The 21,143-nt window shown below is 41.1% G+C and overlaps 1 protein-coding gene across 2 annotated transcripts in view; it reads left to right on the top strand.

Annotated features, from left to right (window-relative positions):
* The first annotated feature begins 19,191 nt into the window (after positions 1 to 19,191).
* Positions 19,192 to 21,143, top strand: part of CHM (choroideremia (Rab escort protein 1)) — a 239,710-nt gene continuing 237,758 nt past the window's right edge. The window contains exon 1 of one of the 2 annotated variants that reach the window (XM_005865260.2): positions 19,192 to 19,263. In XM_005865260.2, coding sequence (XP_005865322.1) covers positions 19,215 to 19,263 — 49 coding nt within the window. In that variant the 5' untranslated portion in view covers positions 19,192 to 19,214. Of the gene's footprint in view, positions 19,264 to 19,412; positions 19,537 to 21,143 lie in introns of those variants that run through there. The other variant, XM_005865259.2, reaches the window with a different exon arrangement.

Here is a 21,143-nt window from a genome sequence, read left to right as displayed (position 1 = left end):
AGCTGTGAAGCAATGCAAGCTGCTGTGGGGCCTTGGGCCTTCTTTTGGATGTTCTGGGTCTCTCTGACCCAGCTGCAGTTTGTTAGGTAATTTTAGATTGCAATGGGTCAGGCCATTCATATGCAAAAGCCTCTGCGCACAACTTGGGTGGGGCAGGGTCTCAGGGAATCAACAGGGTGGAGCAAACAGCTATGGCTGATCTTCAGCCCTGCCCTAAGAGGCCCCGGGTCTCAGTGTCCCGCAGTAATCGCTGCAAGCACCTCTGAGAGAAAGCCACCCTCAAGTTCCGCCCAATGCCAGACAGTCCAGTTTCTCCCCGTATGAGTCTGGGTCCCCAGAGACTCGCCAGGAACTGGAGTTCAGAGCAGTCGGGAGCTTGTGTCTCCCTCCCGATTGAAAAAGACAACCGCTTCCTCAGTTGCCAGCCCTTTGGGCGCACGCCTCCGTACCTCTGCACTTTACTTCCGCACCTCCTCTGAGTCTCAGTGTGCTTTTCTCTTTCCTTCTAGTTGTAAATTTCCACTCAGCCAGCCTTTCTGTGGTTCTGAATGATGTCCGTTTTGTCTTTTAGTTGTATTTTTGAAGTGGTTGTGCGAGGCAGCAATTTCAGGTTTTTACCTATGCCGCCATGGTTTCTCCTCTCTTCTGTCATTTTTAAAGAATTTCCTGTAAAGGGAATCTGATTGGCCCAGGTAATCTTTTTTAAACAGGGCTCAAGAAGAAGAACCAAGATGGTGGCATAGGTAAACACAGTAATCGCCGCCTGCCACAACCACATCATAATTGCAACTAAAATACAGAATAACCATCAATCAGAATCACCTGAAATCTGGCTGAATGGAAGTCCTGCAAATAGAGAATTAAAGAAGAAAGCACATTGAGACTGGTAGGAGGGACAGAGATGGAGAAAGGGCTGGTCCAACACCCAAATGTGGCATTTTTTTTTAATTGGGAGGAATATCTTGGCTGTAGAGGCCTCCCGTGAGGAGCAAAGGGTCCCAGCCCCACACCAAACCCCCAGCCCAGGGTTTCTGAGCTGTGAAGAGAAGCCCAGTAACTTTGGGCTATAAAACCAGTGGGGATTGTGGCTGAGTGTCCTGAGGCTGCTGGAGTCCCAGGCAGTTCCTCTTAAAGGACCGGCACTCAGACTTACTGAGACTTGCTACCACTGAGATCCAGTGCTGGGGCAGTGGCTTGGGGGAATCTTGGGGCATACAGGAAGGAATTGGATTGTCTGTCATCAGAGCAAGAACTCGAGGACAGCATTCTCTCAGACAAGGGTGCTCACAGCAGTCATTGCTTCTATGCTGACCCCTCCTCCTTCCCACCATCACAGAGCTGAGTATCAGGTGCCATATCTGAGTCTTTATCAGATATGGCACCTGCCCTGGTGATTCCCTGAGACCCCACTGAGTTTGAAACCCCACCCAAGCTGTTTGCAGCAGCTTTTCCATATGAATGGCCAGTCTTAGCTCAGGCTTAAGACTTTCTTAACATCTCTCAAACAAGCAGCAGCTGGTGTCATTGTACTCCACACCACTCAATAAGAGGCCCCAGGCCCGCACTAGCAGTAGCCTGCCTTGCTTCATAGCTTAGCCTCTCCTGGGCACTTCCAAGCCCAACACAAGAAGTAGCCATCTGCAGATCCCTTTGTAACTCCTGATGGGTGGCCCTAGGCAGGGAACAGGCAGTAGCTGACTTTGATTTCTAGGGGGTGCCCAGAGCCAATTTTCCCAGTGAACAGCTTCAGACCACACTAGATTACAACTCCACACATCCATGAGTGACACACTCAAGGGTCAGACTCAGTGAGCACCAAAGTTCAATTGAAGCAAGTACTGATCCATAAGGGTGTCTCCTGCACAACAGCCCTTCTGCTGTAGTTGCAGCTGGTCCTCACTGTCAATTGGCCTGGAGGTCAAGTGCTCCCAGTGACACCAACAGCACTCAAGGCTCAACTACAGCAAGAGTACACACAGATTACACAGGGGCACACTATAGTGCCGAGCTCAGGTGACTGAGGAGGCTGAGCCACTGGGCCATACAGGACAACTACTACACAAGGCCACTCTACCAATTCCAGGAGACATAGCAGCTCTACCTAATACATAGAAACACACACAGAGAAGCAGCCAACATGTGGAGATAAAGAAACATGTTTCAAATGAAAGAACAGAAGAAATCTCCAGAAAAAGGACTAAATGAAATGGAAGCAAGCAAACTATTAGATACAGAGTTCAAAACAGAGGTTATAAGGATGTTCGAGGATCTTAATGAGGGCTTCAAGGGACTTAGTGAGACTTTCAAGGACTTTAAGTGAGAATTTCAAAGACATGAAAAAGGACCAGTCAGAAATTAAGCATAAACTAACTGAAATAAAGAATAATTTACAGGGAAGAAAAAATGGCGACTGAAATAATTTCAAAAATCAATAAAAGTCACTATAAACAATCGGCACAGCAGTGTTCTCTCGTTCTTTCCTTTCCCTCCTGAAGGGACCGCTCTCTGTCTCTCCCCGTCCCTCCGGGCCCCTCCGACGTGGACACTGTGGCTGCAGAGCTGTGCAGGGCCTGGGCCTTGCTCACTGCGCAGCCCGAGCCTGGCACGGCTCCTGGGACAAGGACGACAGTTGGTGAAAGTATAGACTGAACTGAGTCAGGCTTGATTTCAACAGGCTTTCTCTCTCTTCTCACCAAACAACAAAAACCATGCCTTACACAACTACCTACAGCTCAGAGATTTGCTATTTCTATGCAGAACTCAGTCTTTCCTATGGTTCCTTTAAACTAAGTTCCCTGTTGGTGGCAACCAGGAGAGCTGATGCCTGGGGGCCCGTGGGGCTCACAGGAGGGGGGTCTGGAAAGCAACAGGAGGGAACCTTCTAGGAGAGAGAAATGCTGTCTTCCAACCGGGGTGCACACACTGCCACACTCCCAATGTCACTTAGATCTGGGCATTTATATGTCCTTGTACTTCAACATCAAAACCAGAGGATCCTCCCTGTGCCCTCCTAGCCACAGTGAGTTGAATTTGGCTGAGGACCCTGGATCCCTGGGTTCTGAGGTGACCCTGGAGATGGGGTCAGCCTGGGGCGGGCCTGGGAGGAGCGGCCATCCCAGAGGACAAGGCTGCCGCCCCCTGTGGTGCTGCTTCCCCTCCCCCCACGCTGGGGGAGACTGACTCTCAGGGATGAGGGGTGAGAAGAGGGGCTGGAAGGCAGGGCTGGGGGGGGGCGCGGTATGAGGGAGAGGAATGGGGCCTATCAGAGGCCTGAGGGCTGGTCAGAGGCCAGGGGAGTTTCCAAGGAAGACAAGACGGTCAGCACACGCCTGCCGGCCCAGCAGGCTTTCTGCAGGAGCCCTGTGAGCTCCATGGGTGGGCCCCTGTGTGTCTGCGGCAGAAGAATGGGCAGCAGTGAGACATTCTCTAAGGCAGATGCCAGGCCCTGCTCTAACTCAGAAGTCACGAGAGATTCCACAGGTGAGACCTCGCCGGTGAAACTGCTGTTCGCTTCATTTCCGAGTGCACAGCCCAGAACGCCTGCAGGGCCAACGCCACCTCACGTCTGCTCTCGCCCACCCGGAGGGCTCCCTCACACAGGCCTCAGGACACGGCAGCTGAAACCCGAGCACAGGACGATGCGCTCCAGTGTGAGAGGCGCTCTGAAGGTGGCTCACTGTAAAGCCACCTGATCTCTGACAGCGAGGCTGTAGCGAGCCTGGGAGGAGCGCGCCACCTGCAGAGGCCACCACCCACCCAGGGCAGGGAGGCGGCCCGCGCTGGACAAGCTGCCCTCTCCTGGTGCCAGGCCAGGGACTCGTGGCCGGCACGGACTGGTGGCAGCAGCCACAAGTAATGAGAATGACCATATTTTACTCTCTGTGTATTTCAAAGAAAATTAACAAGTGGATTTTTTAAAACCTTATTGGTCTGTAAGAAACTATTTTGGCCAGAACGATGCCCAGGGTAATTCACCAGTCACCAAGCTTTCGTTTTTGTTTTTCTCTTAATTCCACCTTTCTGTCCCAGCACTCTCCCAAGATTACTAATAATTACCTCACCCCAAAATCAACAGGAGGGCCCCAAGAATGCTGCCCGTGGCCCTGGCAATCTGTGCAAAGTCAACAAAACGAAGCTGACCTCACCTCACCAAAAGCGCCCCTCCCGATGACTTTGATGATCTCGAAGTCCTCTCGCCGGAGCTGCATGTCCTTCACCAGCTGCGTAAAGGGCTTGGCTACAAAGAAGAAAGCGGAATTAACACCTGATCTACTAAATGAATGCTGTCTAAAACCAACTAATTGGGTTATTCTAGGAAGTTATACTTTTTATAGAAAAATGTTCACTTTTCAAATAAGTACTTTTATGCTAAATTAACGTGGATGTTTGTCATCAGCACCTACACAGCTACACCTGTTATGACAAAGACCCTCAGAGCAGAGGCCCGGCAGGTCATGTGAGGTAAGATCCAGCTGCCAACGGCACCCAGGCAGCTGACGTGGTGCTGCCTGTTCTGCAGCAGCTGCGACTGATGTGCTCCAGGTGGGTGAGCTCTGAGCTCACCTGCAGGGCAGCTGGGGGAGCACAAGATGGACTCAAGGGAGCAATGGAGGTGCCCCCCAGAAAACGGAGGGGACGGGGCTTGACACTCGCATGGCTCCTCCCATAGGAACCCCACTCCACGCTGCGCTCCTGGATCCGCACAGCCTCTCTGAGACTAATTCCATTATTACCCTCACTGTGGGGGGGAGGGGAGGGAGCCAGGCTTCTTGGCCCACGCAGTAGCTAACAGCGACCCCCAGATCGTGTCCACCCGGCTGCTTGTTTGGAAGTGGGCCTTGCAGATGTACTCAGGTTGAGATGAGGACACAAGAGGAATGGGCAGAGCCCTAAAGCCAGCATTAATGCCGTCCCTCTAACAAGAGGGGGTTTGGGCCCGAGGGAAAGGGGCCGCAGATGGAGGCATGGCCTGGAATGGCTCCGGTGCAGGCCAAGGAACAGGGATGGCTGCCGAGGGACCACAGGCTGGCCATCCTGCAATATGCCTTTTGGGAAACTGACTTTAACCTGGTTTTTAAGAAGCAAAAGACTCAGAGAGTCCCTGGCCCTCCCCCGTTACCTGCCTCAGGAATCCAGGCAGAACCCTGCTTAAAGGAAGGGCACCCCCTGGGCACTGACGGGAACTGCATGGGGCCAGGGGAAGCTGGCCCGGCGTCTGTTGTCCGTGCCCCTGCTCCTGGCGGCCCAGCTGGAATGTGGGTGCCAGTTTGCTCTTTCTCCTCTGCCCGTGAACTCCCTGCTTCCCCCGGAAGTCCCAGACCCCGGTCTCCTCTCCTTAGTCAGAAGGGCACCTAAGCCTCTGCCCAATGCAGCTTGGGGTCTCAGTCGCCTGGCACCCACACGTGGACCTCCGCAGTAACCCAGGACATTTTCTCCCGTTAATCCGTCTCCCGTGAATGACTCTAGAATAGCTGAGAATGTGGAGGACAGTCGTGCCCCACACGCTGCCCCGAAGCTGGGAGAGACAGGAAGCTCCCTCCCCGGAGCCTTCGGAGGGCACTCGGCGCTCCCCCAACCGGGAGCTCTAGGAAGCTGCTCTAGAGCTTACAGCCGTCTTCATCTCTGTCCTCGGGAGCCTCCAGCTGGCGCTCGCCTGTGACAGTCGCCCAGGAAACTGCTCCAGTGTCTGTGTGACTTCCTTCCATGAACACAGAGCAGGTGGCAGAGCCGGACCAGAAGCCACAGGCCTGGCCTCCAGACCCCCCCCATCCCCCCCCCCCCCCCCCATCCCCTATGGGACGGGCGCCTGATGCAGGGCTCACAGCTGGCGAGCACCACTGTGGCAGCGTGAGCCTCTCCCGATCAGGACTGACTGTGCACAAGCCTTCGGCAGGCACAGCAGGGCCAGGATGAGTGGGAGCAGCAGGCAGGAGAAGCAGGCTTCATTGGACTGCTGGTTTCGGCGCAATCCCCATAGGCCATGCCAAGGGACCACACCTGTGCATGAATTTGTGCACCAGGCCTCTAGTATTTTTAATATTTCCCTTTCTCCACGCTCACTATCACCACCTATTCTAAGTCCAGTTTGTAATATGATAGTTCTTGCTTCTTCCATCAATAATGTCTTTACCACACATTCGTGTTTATTATCTTCTTGTCTGTGTTATATTGTGTAGTTTATCTATTCTCCAGGATGCCAACTGTATACATATTTTGTGGAATATAATCTTTTATTTCTGGATTGAATTTCTAATTTCAAAGTGTATATATGTGTTTGTGTGTGTGTGTATATATATATATATATATAATGGTGTTGCATTTTGTTGTTTCTCATAACTCCCATTCACAATGATTATTCCTACATGTATTTTTTCATATATTTTTGTGATCTTTAATGTTGATTCCAAGGCACTTGCACTTTGTCCATGGCCATTTTTTGAAAGTTTAACTGTGTTTGTCTAGAAAGTATTTATAGTTGCTTCTGACAGATCCCCCATGGCCTTAAAAATCTAGGACAATCATTATTTTGTTTTTGCCTGTGCATTTTTAGGTGGACACAAATGTTATAAATGTCACTTCCAATACAGTGTGATACTCAACTTGTGGTTAAGAATTGTTAGGGAAAATCATCTTATTTTGTCTCCTATATCAAATTTTTTTTCCTCTTTCTTTTTGAGTTCACTTTGTCCGTTGAAGGCACTATCTTTAGGAGACCAAGTCTTGTTTGGGAAGCCTTTGCTTCACCCTCCCACAGTAGAGTCCTTATATTGTCTTTCATATGAGACCTATTACAATCTAAATTTGGGGCTAGTGCCTTTGGTAGAAGTTCGGACAGCAAACACTACTTCGGGACTGACTTTTTTTTCCCCCTCTGGATTCTCAATTTTATTTTATTTACAGCATTATAAGATTTAACTTATTCTTCTCACTAACAAAACTGTCATCATGTTTTTGTTTTGTTTTGGATATTTTATCCAGCATTTTGGTTTATTTCTTCTGGGTAATTAATTACCAAAGAGTTCCTTCCACTCTCTCTGTCATACAGACAGGAGCAGAAATAAACAATAGATTAGGAATTTAATTAATCTTGAAATAATTTAGTAAATAGATTATGTATGTCTGATGATGGAAATTAACACCTACGTTTAAGGTTGATTGTCCGAGGATATGCTTACTGATTTTAGAGAGAGGGGAAAGGAGAGAGAGTTCCTCCTTTGCATTGATGCAAAGGAGAACATTGATTAGTTGCCCAATTGGGGGTCAAAAACACAATCTTTTGGTATACTGGACAACACTCTAATCAACTGAGCCACACTGGCCAGGGCCCTGTGGTGATAATTTAGGAATTTAATGTTTATAAGATGTAAAATATCTTCTTTAGCCTAAATTTCCATATGAAATAGCTTCATATCTGAAGTGTTTTGTTAATTTTTGTTCATCCAATTTTGAATTTTCAGAAGGTAAGAATATCATCTTTTTTTCTGAGCTTGGATATTTTTCAGTCAGTTTAAAAAAAAACTCTCCTTGACAAGATTTCTGCTTTGATGGATGTGTTGGTGTTTTCTAAAATGTATGATTAATAACTGTTTAAAAATATATACTTGAGCAAAGCACAAGACACTGTTTTTTTACTAAGTGACTTTGGCAATCAGTGTAGATTATGGGATAGGTTTGGGGGGGGGAGGGGGGATAAGGGAGGCCAGGGGATTGTCAAGTGTGGGGGAAAAAAAGGAGAAACATGTAATACTCTTTGTAATAATTTAAGCAATAAAAATATATATTTAAAAAAAAAGAATGATTTACAGGATTCAACAGTGTAATAAAGGATTCTGATAATTAAATCAGCAATTTGGACTATGAGGAAGCAAAAAACACCTAAATCGGAATAGACTTACAAGTCAAAGCACAGAATTTAAGCAATAAAAATATATATTTAAAAAAAAAGAATGATTTACAGGATTCAACAGTAGAGTAAAGGATTCTGATAATTAAATCAGCAATTTGGACTATGAGGAAGCAAAAAACACCTAAATCGGAATAGACTTACAAGTCCAGAAAGCACAGAGAGGCCCAAACGACAGGAACCTAAAGAGGCACACACCAAGACACTACATAATTAAAATGCCAATGGTTAAAGACAAAGAGAGAATCTTGCAAACAGAAAGAATAAAGTAGTTAGTTACCTAAACAGGAGCCCCTATATGGCTATTAGCTGTTTTCTCAACAGAAACTTTGCAGTCCAGGAGTGGCAAGAAATATTCAAAGTGATGAATAGCAAGGACCTTCAACCAAGATTACTCTATCCAGCGAGGCTATAACTTAGAATGGAAGGTCAGATAAAGAGCTTCATCGATAAGAAAAAGCTAAAGGAGTTCATCACCACCAAACCAGGATTACATGAAATGTTGAAGGTTATTCTTTTTTTAAATATGTTTTTATTGATTTTAGAGAGAGAGAAAGGGAAGGGAGAGAGAGAGAAACATCAATAAGAGAGAAACATGGATCAGCTGCCTCCTCTCCCCACCACCACCCCTACTGGGGATCAAGCCCAGAACCTAGGCATGTGCCCTGGCTGGGAATTGAACCAGTGACCACCTGGTTCAGGGGTCAATGCTCAGCCACTGAGCAACACCAGCCAGGCTTGGAGGGTATTCCAGAAGAAGAAGAAGAAGAAAAAGAAGAAGAAGAAGAAACATATGAACAATAAAATGACAATAAATATATATCTATCAACAATTTAATCTAACAATCAAAATAAACAAACAAGGTATCTAATGAGCAAAATAAATTGATGAATATAATAGAACCACAGGCATGGAAACGTGGAACAGACAGAAGAATTTCAGAGGCAAGTGGGGAGGGGTCAGGAAGGAATTAAGCAAAGAACTTATATACATATATGCATTACTTATGGACACAAACAGTAGGGTGTTGAAGACCTGGGGCAGTGCGGGAGCCGGGAGGAGGAGGGCAATGGGGGTGGGGGTGGGTAAATGGGATATCTGTAATACTCTCAACAATAAAGATTTTAAAAAATATTTGAGCAACTACAAAACAACAACAACAACAAAAAGAAACAAAAAAACCCACAAAAAACGAAGAACAAAAACAATGATCAAGTCTAGGCATAAATATTTGCAAGCCAAGATTTCTCATTTTTCGCCCTAACCGGTTTGGTTCAGTGGATGGAGCGTCGGCCTGTGGACTGAAAGGTCCCAGGTTCGATTCCGGTCAAGGGCATGTACCTTGGTTGAGGGCACATCCCCAGTAGGGGGTGTGCAGGAGGCAGCTGATCGACGTTTCTCTCTCATCGATGTTTCCAACTCTCTATCCCTCTCCCTTCCTCTCTGTGAAAAATCAATAAAATATATTTAAAAAAAAAGATTTCTCATTTTTCAAAAAGCTTGTTTTTCATTATAGTTGACATACATTATGATATTAGTTTTAGTTGTACAGCCAGGATTATCTTGGGTCAGCTTTTTTTTTGTCCTCCAATCTACTGTGGTTAGAAACTTGAAGTAATGTGGTATTTAAAACATAACTGATGCCTTTTGGTAGGGGTGCAGGAAGGGTAGCTTCCATGTGAAAGTACAGGAGTAATGGTAGACATTGGTAATATATAAATACAGAGACAATTTCTGCTTTCTAGTAAGCATGTCATGTATTTATCTCCAAACCTTTATTGTATATCTATATAGAAAATAAAATATAGTTCAAATGACCTCCTTATATATATACAAACTTGTCACAAAGTTAGTCCAAACATGAAATGATTTTCTATTCTTAAAAATTTGAGTCACACATAGACTTAATAAATCATTATTCTTGAGGATTAGAGATGATAGACAGCTCTTAAATTTCAGGTTATTCAATCATTTCCTGATTATGACTAATTAAATATGCTTTTGCATTGAAATAAAACACGAATATACTATAGTAAAAACAAACTGTACTAATAAAACACAAATCCAAGGAGAGACTACCAGTACAAACTATAGAACATTTAAATTTTTTATTATGAATTGCCTTGTTATAAATTCTGATGTAAGGTTTTGTCAGCAAATTTGGGGGAAATAGTGCACCCTTTGAAATTAAATATTTTATTTTACTTTAAAAATATTTTTAAAAATTTTTAATTACAACTGACATACAATATCATATTAGTTTCAAGTGTAAAACACGAGGATTAGACATTTCTATAACTTAAAAAATGGTAACTCCATTAAATCTAGTAACCAGCTGACACCATACATAGTTATTACAATATCATTGACTATATTCCCAGTGCTATATTTTGCATCCCTGTGACTACTCTTCAACCTGCAATCTGTACCTCTTAATCCCTTCCCCCTTTTTACCCATTCCCCCAAGTCCTCTTCCCATCCAACTATCATCAAATTTTTCTCTGTGTCTATAAGTTTGTCTCTTTTTTTGTTTGTTCATTTATTTTGTTTTTTAGATTCCACATATAAGTATAATCATATGGTATTTGTCTTTGGCTTATTTCACTTAGCATAAATATCTCTTTAAGATTTTTTTCTTATCAAAAATTAAAAATAAAATCCGTTAAATGTGAAAACATGCCATATTGCATATTTCCAAGTGTTTGTCTGAACTTTTTATTTTATGCAACCGTACAGAAAATTGACTGCATTCAAACTTTGGGAAAAATTAAAACAGAAGAAAAAGTATTGAATGATAAAATGCAAATGAATAGTGTTTATACTTATTTTTTTCAATCTGTGTGCTTGAATATATTTAGACAATTATAATTAACTGGATGTTAGTTTGATAAAATATAGGGAAGTTTTGCAATCAGGCCACTGAATATTCAGTTTAATTATGTTGGTATGCACTTCTTTTGCTTCTAATGCCAAGGATCCATTGGTAAAATGAAAGCATATTTTGTGGTCTGTTATGCAGAAAATGTTTAATCCAGTGTCTGATTTACTTTGTTAAATCTTCCTTATTTAATGTGCTTATCCATCCATGCAGAATTGGGTATGCTGCTTTCTGTTACTATGACATTACAATCAAACAGCTGAAACAAGAACAGCAAGACTTTCTGTAAAGGTTCATGAAATTCCCACAAAATTGTTCATAGTATATTGTTTTGTTTTACAAGGATTATGAAAAATACAAATTTGTTCTAAATATTTCTGTATTGAAGAAGCTGACAAATACAATAGCTAGTACAAATAGTCATTTTGTTTCTAAAACTAGCACTTAAAACAGATTTCTGATGTAGTGGAAATGATTGCTGTCATAACACTGATTATCTTTTAGAGATGGAAATGAACATGAATTCAAAGAACCTGAATTTTATACAACAGAAAATGGTATGATAGAGTAATATTTGTACATATTTGAAATGCAAGTCTACATTGACTTCATCTGGGATATTGTAAAATTCTTAAACATACATTATGCTCATAAATGTACTACTTCAAGTAATTCTAGGTTATTCTTCAGCAGACTGGACTTTCTCCATTTTTAACTATGTTTTACTGTCCAGAGTACTTGTGCTCATAAATTTGTATTGCCACTACGAGCATAGGCTTAGTGATAGAAAAATATTTTAATTCAAAGCAAGCTCTAACACCAGTTCTACATTTAAAAAATTTCCTTTGTAAGTCTGGAATTTGTAATAAGGTGTTACTAATCTACTTCCTGAACTGTTATTGCTTGCTTTTTATGATGTTAAGATATATACATTCACACAGACATTATTATTTTCTAAGAAGATCTCTTAACCTTAAAGAACTCAGAGTATCCATAGTTTATCTGTCACTCTTACTTTAGTTTATGCTAAAAAGTCAGTGTCTGGTTAGTTTGGTTGTTTACAATATGGTAAGATGAGATCCCAAGGTAGTAGATTCAATTTGTGTGTGTGTGTGTGTGTGTGGTGTAAAATTATGTGACTGCTGGATCATAAACAATAATAATAACACTGGCATCTGGGAAGAGTATATAATAGTTCTGATCCATATGGCCCATTACCACTTCTAGAAAATTTTTGCTGTGTCCTACTGATAAGATAAGAAATATAATTCTGTGTCAGATCAATAGTCCAGCCTAGTGTTTCCCAAAGTATGAAATCCTTATAGTTCACATGTATATTTATTATAAAAGATTTGAACAGTCCTCCAGTAAAGAAACCATCTAACTAATTGCCCCCTGAATGTATTTTATCATGAAACTCTTATTACTATCCTACAGAATTACTCTTTCCCAGAACATACTGGGGAAAAGGGTTGAACATGGCATTGAAAGGGGTGTCACAGGTGAATATTACAGATCACACCCCTTCAGCATTCAATAAATATTTTATTAGGTTCCTATTCAATTATAGGCATTTCTCTAGATGCTTGGGATAGTTCAGTGAACAAAGATTTCTATCCTCCCACCACTAACTTTTATGATCCTTGAATTTATATAAGCTTTTCCTAACTATGTTTATATGAGGAAAAGTATATTTTATTTAAGAACAGATTATCTATGCTATGTTACTGCATAGCAGTACCATTAAGTCAAAATCACTATTTATTACCATGAAAAGTTACTTTTTGGTGACATGAATTTAAAACCCAGACATCAGATCCTGGCTGGGTAGCTCAGTTGATTAGAGTGTCATCCTGATATACCAAGATTGTGGGTTTGATCTCCAGTCAGAGCATATACAGGAGGCAACCAATGAATGCATAAGTAAATGGAGCAGCCAATCTCTCTCTCTCTCTCTCTCTCTCAACAAATAAAAAATAAAACCCAATAGTCAGAAAAAATATCGAAATTATCATTATGGTGTTATATCATTGCAAATAAGAATTTAAACATTCACCAGTCTTTAAGATAAATTCCAAGTGAGAAAATGCTAAAGCATCAAATATATGCATTTAAATCACTGACATGCCTTAGCTGGTTTGGCTCAGTGGATAGAGCGTCAGCCTGAGGACTGAAGGGTCCTGGGTTTGATTCTGCTCAAAGGCACATGCCTGGGTTGTGGCCCGATCCCCAGTAGGGGGTGTGCAGGAGGCAGCCGATTAATGATTATCATCATTGATGTTTCCATCTCTCTCTCCCTCTCCCTTCCTCTCTGAAATCAATAAAAATATATTCAAAAAATAAATCACTGACAGATATTGACAAACCACTTTCCAAATGAATTGTATCAATTCCCACTTCCATTAACAATGTACACATATGCCTGCTTCCTCATACCTTTACCAATACTGTGTGTTAGCAAATATTTTTATTTTTGCCAATCAGATTGGTGAAAGTCGGTATCTCCCATATCCTCACAATGATTACTACTGTTGTTGCTGCTTCTGCTACTACTACTACTACTACTACTACTACCAAAAGAATATGTTGACTGCTTACTCTCAGTCAAATGTAGTCTAAGTACTTTATTTTCCCCTCATAACCACCTTGGGAGGTAAGTAACATCATTGTTGCCATTTTACAGATGAGGAACCAGAGGTTCTGAAAGGTTAAATAACTTACCTAAGACCATTCATTTGGTAAATGATGGAACTGGGACTCAAACCTAGGAAGTCTGGTCAAGCGTCTGAATTCATAACCATTATCCATTTGTAGTAGCAAAGACTAGGAAAAAAAACCACAACCAAATATCCATTAATAGAGGAATATTAAATAAATCATGGCATATCCATAAAATGGAATTATAGGAAACCATTAAAAATGAGGCATCCATATATGTACTGAGAACACAGGATCTCCAAAATATATTAAGTGAAAAATAAAGATGTAAGGTGAAGAATAATGTTTACAGCATGCTGCCTTTTGTGTCTAAAAAGAGTGGGATTACTGCTACATACACATACACACAACACACACACACACACACACACACACACACAGTTTCTACCAGGATTCACAAGAAATGAAAAACAGTGCATATCTCTGGAGAGGACAGCTTCGGGACAGGGAGACAATAGAGACTTATTAGTCGTAATAGTCTTTGTATGACCTTTTGGGCTGATTGGAGTTTTTAATTAACCACATGTGCATTACTTGTACAATTGCAAACACAAAACCAGATGATTAAAGAAGTTTACTGAGTAATCAATTATTTTATTCCCATTTAAAACAGTACTCATGGCCGAAACCGGTTTGGCTCAGTGGATAGAGTGTCGGCCTGCGGACTGAAAGGTCCCGGGTTCGATTCCGGTCAAGGGCATGTACCTGGGTTGCGGGCACATCCCCAGTAGGAGATGTGCAGGAGGCAGCTAATCAATGTTTCTCTCTCATCGATGTTTCTAACTCTCTATCTCTCTCCCTTCCTCTCTGTAAAAAATCAATAAAATGTATTAAAAAAAAATTTAAAACAGTACTCATGTTGTTTCTTAAAGACTTCCTATACTTTATTATTCAATTCAGCAGATTTGAAATTTTATTTATTTTTGACAAATTAACATTTTATAAATTTAAGGTATACAACACGGTGTTTTGATATATTTATACAGTGTAAAGTGATTACCACAATCTAATATATCCACCACCTCCCATAGTTACCCTTTTGTATGTGTGTGGTTAGAACACTTGATATCTACAATCCTAGTAAATTTCAAGTATGTAATATCATTGACCATAGTCACCATGCTGTCTATTAGGTCCCCAGATCTTATTCATCTTATAATTTAATTTTGTCCCCTTTGATTAATATCTTCCCTTTCCCATACCCCAGCCTCTGATAAGTGCCATTCAACACTCTGTTATTATGAATTCAATTTAATATTATTTTAGATTCCATGTGAAAGTTACATCATGTGATATTTGTATTCCTGTGTCTGGCTTATTTCACTTAGCATAACGTTCTCCAGATTCATCCATGTTGTTGCAAATTACAGGGTTTACTTCTTTTTTAGGCTGAATAATATTCCCTTATATGTATACGCTACATTTTCTTTATTCATTCATCTGTCAATGAACACTGTGAATAAGACTGCAATGAATACGGGAGTGCAGCTATCTCTTCAAGATAGTGATTTTATTTGCTTTGGATATATTCCCAGAAGTGAGAGTTTAGCAGATATATTTTTTTAAAATATATTTTATTGATTTTTTACAGAGAGGAAGGGAGAGGGATAGAGAGTCAGAAACATCAATGAGAGAGAAACATCGATCAGCTGCCTCCTGCACACTCCCTACTGGGGATGTGCCCACAACCAAGGTACATGCCCTTGACCAGAATCGAACCTGGGACCCTTGAGTCCACAGGCCGACACTCTATCCACTGAGCCAAACCGGTTTCGGCCATGAGTACTGTTTTAAATGGGAATAAAATAAGCCAAGTTCTGGTGTTTATTGTCTTGTTACATCTGTATTTATACCAGTTGATTTTAATCCTGTCAATTTCTATTGCAAAGGTTAGGGCGTTTCTTATCTCCATTCCAGGGAGTAAAGATTATGTAGCTTAAGCGTGATTGTTTGTAGTTAAAGTGATTAACTACCCGCCTGGCACTTAGTTAAGGGGTTGTATCCCCTCCCTAACCTCAGGGGAAAATCCCCACCTGGGGAAACAACCTTTCTCGGAGAGGTGACCTTGGTTAAAACACATGGCGCTAAGGAGAGCAAACATATTAAGAACAATATGCTATATATGCCAGGTCCCTTGAAACATATGCTGTGCAGATGTTTCTTTCCTGCAGCGACTGTGTCAAGCAGCAAGGATGGACCGCCTTCCAGCAGGGATGTGCCCGCAACCAAGGTACATGCCCTTGACCGGAATCGAACCTGGGACCCTCCAGTCCGCAGGCCGACGCTCCATCCACTGAGCCAAACCAGTCAGGGCAAGCAGATATTTTTGAGTGCCTATTATATGCTAGGCAGGCACTGAATTATGTATTGGGAATATAATGATAGATAATATAGGCACAGTCCTTGCCTTTGTGGAACTTACCATCTATGAAAATAGCAGATATGAAACAATATTTGATATTTCTAATTATGAAAAGTTCAACAAAGGAGGGGGATAGGGTGATAGCATACCTAAGCTAGACTGTGGACTCAATGAAGACTTGCCAGAGTATGTGAAGTCTTGAATGAACTGCAAAATGAGAAAGGGAGAAGGATAAAAATGCACCTCACGCACATGGAACAGCATGTGTGAAGGCCCTGAAGCAGAAAGGAGCATGGGGTATTAGAGGAAACGAAAGCGAGCCAATGTAACTGGAGCTTAGAGAGAAAAGGATAAAAGGTATGAGACTGGAGAGTTTAGCAAGGCCTTTTAGACAATGTTTACAATTTGTGAATGTATTTTAAGAGCAATGGGAAATCATGAAAGATTTAGGTAGAGGAAGACATGATCACATATACATTTTTAAAAGTTTACCTGCAGTGTGGAGCGTGGACTGGAGAGAAGCAAGTGTAAATAAATAAGGGGTCTAGCTGGGGTCTATTGTAATTGTCTAGGCAAGAGATTATGGGGGAAGTCCATAATGAGAGGTGTATATATTTACAATATATCTTTGAGATAAACCTGCCAAGAGTTGCTGATGCATTGGTTTAGGGGTGAAAGCGAATTATATCAGATGTGATTCTTAAGTTTCTCACTTGAGTAATTGATTAGAAAGTGGTTCCATTTCTAAGGTAGGGAACACTGGGCAAATAAGTTTTGAAATGTGGTTGAAATGTTCAGGAGTTAAGTACTGAACATGTTCAGAAGAGATGTTGAGTAAGGTGTTGGATATATTGATCTGGAGCTCAAAGGAAAGACCAGAAATAGGGACTATTAAATTACTGGTTTGTAAAAAGATGGTACATCACATCTCACAGTTGAAGAAACTTCTGATTAAAGGTGAATGTTTAGGTAATCATGGTTTTTCAACTCATAGAAACCTCTAAGTACTAAATCAGTGTTGCAGTGATTTAATAGGGTAGTCAATTCATAGGTATCCATCACCTCATTTTATTATCACTTTAGCCAACTAAAATATTTCAGTTCTCAAAAATAGATGTCCTTAAAATAATAGAAGGAATGGCAATTAAATGGCTTTACTTTATGATATTTACTGAAATTGTCAGCTCTTATATTCATCTTTACTTTGCAAAAAATTTACATAAATACATTTGAAAGAAAAGGTATTTTGAAATTTTTCTCCATGCAGAAGCTTTACATTTTTCTAATTTTTTCCATGCCCAGAGAAGGTGTGATAGCTTCAGAGAAACAACAGATAAATATATGCTGGCAATTATATATTTCTGAGGATCATGCTTTCTAGTCTCTGTAAAAAAAGGGATTTGAAATTTGAGGCAAAACATATTGGAAAATCAGCACTACAGAGTATTTGTTTATTTTGCTTTATCCCATTAGATATAAATTTCATGATGTCAGGCTTTTTTGTTGTCTGTTTTGTTTATTGTTGTAATTGTAGCATATTAATTAGTGTCTTGCACATAATAGGTACTGAATGAATATTTAAGGAAAACTGAAAATTAGTTATACTCATAGTGAAAAGGATATATATGTATATATATACTAGTATATCCAAAGTAAGATAGAATACTTTTATTTATCATGTTTTTAACCACCCATCTATGGTTTATCACTGTTAGAAGAGATTTTTGAAAGTTTCCTGTGTTTACCCTGGGAAAACTATTAATTTCCTTTTCCATTGGTGGTATCAAGAGTCTTATAGATCACACAGATAAGGTCTATTTAACTTCTGATAATACTCATGTACAATGCTGCTAATGATTAAGGCAAAATACAAGTTTAGAGATTTTCCATGGAACCTTAGCAAAGTAACAAAGGTATTGAGCATCTTCAAAAAATGAAACATCATAGTTGTTGCAAATATAAAGGTGAAGACAGTCCCTGTCTCCGTAGTACCTACCATATATTAAGGGAGTCAGAACTAAGCTCAGTTCAACAAACATTTATTAAATTCTTATTGTGCCAGGCTTATGAAAGATACAGGAAGAAAAAGATAAATAAAGCATGGTCCTTGTCTTACAGGGGCTTATAATTTTGGCTGTTGCATATGTGGGTGTGTCTTTTTGTGAGTATGTATGGGGATATGTGTACTGTATACTGATAAATGCAAATACTTTCAGTGCAATATGAGAGGTTATGACAGAGTGGTAACACTATACAGGAAAATTTAATCCAATATAGGGAGGAGGTGAAAGGAGGAGATGGTAAAAGCCAAGCTAAATCTTGGGGATCAATGTTAGCTAGAGGATATGAATATCATTCCATGCTGAAGGAACAACAGGGTGACTGGGGAGCCACAAACAACTCCAGGACAGGTGATGTAAGGAACAGTCCACTACTGCACTTTCTCTGAATTATTTTGGAACTCTTGTAATGTAACTACAATTTTATATTTATAAGGCAGATAAAAAATGTACCTTTCTTTACTCCCATGAATACCCTCTTCTTTGGTTTGGTGGGGCTAGGTTGGGAGGAAGCTGACCTTGAAAATACTTGAGAGCTATATTAGCTGCTTGGCATAGACTACTCAAACCCCATCATCAAATACATTTACTTTAATCACTTTACTGTAAAGGCTATTTTACCTTGATCATTTGTGCAATAAACGCTTATCAAGCGACTAATATGCTTTCATCTTTCTTCCCCCCCTGTTACGCAAGGCTAATTTTGCAAATATATATTGTCAGGGTGGCTGTTTGGACTAACTAGAACAAGTAAAGACGCGATGAGGGTTCCATTCTGGCGAAACTAGAGCCAGAGGTTTTTCGTGGGCTTTCATTGAAAAGACATAGAGGCGAAAAAGATACAGCATATAGTTTGAAAGTATTGGTGTGAAAAATCATGCTTCGGGGGTCAAAACGAAAGTACAGGCTGGAATGAAAATGTCCTTTGTTCACAAAGCAATCCCTTTTCAATTTCTCTCTGTCCTCAGTATCTCCTAACAATTCTTGATTCATCATTGTCAAGGAGTACACAGGTTTCCCCACATTCATCCTAGCCATCGTAGTAAAATAGACATCTCTTTTCTGTTCCAAACTTCCCAGGCTAAACACGCTATTGCACTCGGCCTGGAAAATGAATTGAGCTTTTAACATTCGCGCAAACATTTCAAATAGAATGCTTAGCTACTCGGATCCGCCACTCAAGAACTACAATACCCAGAATGCACTGTTTTCTCTTCCTCTTTCTACCAAGGCAATGCCTAACTTGATCTCATTTTCACAAGCAATAGTCACATGACTTGTTTCCTGTCAAGATGGCGGATGATCTCCCTTCGGAGTTTGATGTGATCGTAATAGGGACGGGTATGTTGTGGCTCTGCTACTTCCCTGACAAAGTATAGGAAGTCTGTTCCTACCAACTCTCTCAGTGGCGAGGGTTGGCGAGAAATGCCAGGTGTTGAGCATGGGAGGGAGGACGGAAAGGAAGTGAGGTAGTCGGGATACAGCGCGGGACTTGCAGCTCCAGGGAGGGGCTTGGGACCCCTGGTGCTTAGCGACATTTGAGTAAGGGTCGATCCGGTCGATGCCGAATGCTGAGGTTGGTTGCTGTGGGTGATTCCTGTAATTTCCTTGAAGGTGGGTTTGCAGTGTCATAAGAATGGAGAGTCGGGATTTTATCAATGGAGACACCTTTGGCATGACATGATTCCTTGTTGATTTCAAGGTGATATTTCCCATCATTTTGTCTCGCCATTTCATAGGAATTTTTCATAATCCTAGGGTTCAGTGCAGCTTGGATACAGCTGAAACCTCAGTTTTTCGAAAAAGATGCTCAGTTGTTACCCGTGTGCGTTTTAATTTACCAGGGCTAGGAAACGGATTCTTTTCTATTGTGTTGAGAAGTGTAGGTAATTGTGTTTTTTGAGGTAGCCATTATTTCTGCTTTATGATGCAGAAAGAAATAATTTTGTTTTCTCAACCCACCTACCTGCCCACAACTAAATGAACTGAGAACAAGCTTCTGCGAGTTCCAGTTCAGATGTATGATCTTATCTTCCCCTTGTTGTCCCACCATTTTATTTTCCATGTTTTGGGTGGAGCCAGAAACCCCTCTGCAATTTCTAGTTAACAAATTATATGTACAACACATGGCAGGAGACATTTGGCAGCAGTTGGTATTTTGTTTTTCTTAACAGTGTAAAGGATGGGTTTTAGATGGGGTGAAATAGATTGTTGGGTGGGGTTTTCTCCTGTCTGCAGAATGTGTTAGGCTGGAGAAGCTCTGGTGGATGAGACCTTGTCCATTGTGTTATTGAATTCAATTTCTTGTCTTCTCAAACAGTAGGAGCAGCCATGTTTCCAGGTCAGGAGTAATAATAGCTACCTGTTTTCCAGTGCTTATTATTTGCTAATTGAGGTGCTAAGCTGTATGAAATCCTTACAACAGCCTTATTAGAGTATGTATTTTCTACACTTAAAGGAAGAGGGAAGGGGCTTTGGAAAGGTTGCAGTTTGCTCAAGATCACACAGCTGTTAAATTTCCAAAGGCCCATCTTATCCCAGAAGGAGAATCAATGGTTCTGACTCTCAGCGTTAACTCATATTAGTAGAAATAATTGGGAAAACTTGGTTCTAGACCTTCCTTAGCTATTAACTGTCTGTGTGAATTGCGAGGGCTAGGTACTTAATTTCTCTGAGCCTCAGTTTCCTTGTTTTTGAATACAGGGAGGGTAAACTAGATAATCTTTTAAGTGCTGCCTAACCAAAAATTCTCTTATTCTAGTTGCACCTGGGTAATTATTCTCAGCACAGTAAAGATATGTTGACTCCCATCCTGAAAACTGCATGACTGCAAATAACTAGTCTGTAATTGCTATGAATAGATATTGGAAGAAGCCAATAGACTATTCAGTTATTCTCTCCAGTCTATCCTAAAATTGAGAACAACATCCATTTTAGAGTAGTTGTTGTACCATACTTGAGTTCTATATAGTTGCCTTTCTTTTTTGTTACCTAGGAACTTGAGGCGTTTAAAAATTTTTTAAGAATCATTGATTTTTTCCTTATCTGGATTAAAAATTGTTGATTGCTAATTCTCACTATTAAATGCTATTAATTCTTATAATAAACTAGAGGTCCGGTGCATTAAATTCGTGCACGGGTGCAGTCCCTAGGCCTGGCTGGCAATCGAAGCACGAGCATCTGGTGTGGAAGGGCAGGTCCCAGCTGACCTCTGGGCCCTG

Source organism: Myotis brandtii, unplaced genomic scaffold (assembly GCF_000412655.1).
Source record: "Myotis brandtii unplaced genomic scaffold, ASM41265v1 scaffold2, whole genome shotgun sequence".
Classification (NCBI taxonomy): Eukaryota; Metazoa; Chordata; class Mammalia; order Chiroptera; family Vespertilionidae; genus Myotis; species Myotis brandtii.
Note: the sequence above shows the minus strand (reverse complement) of the source record. Positions and strands in the feature narration are given on the sequence as shown.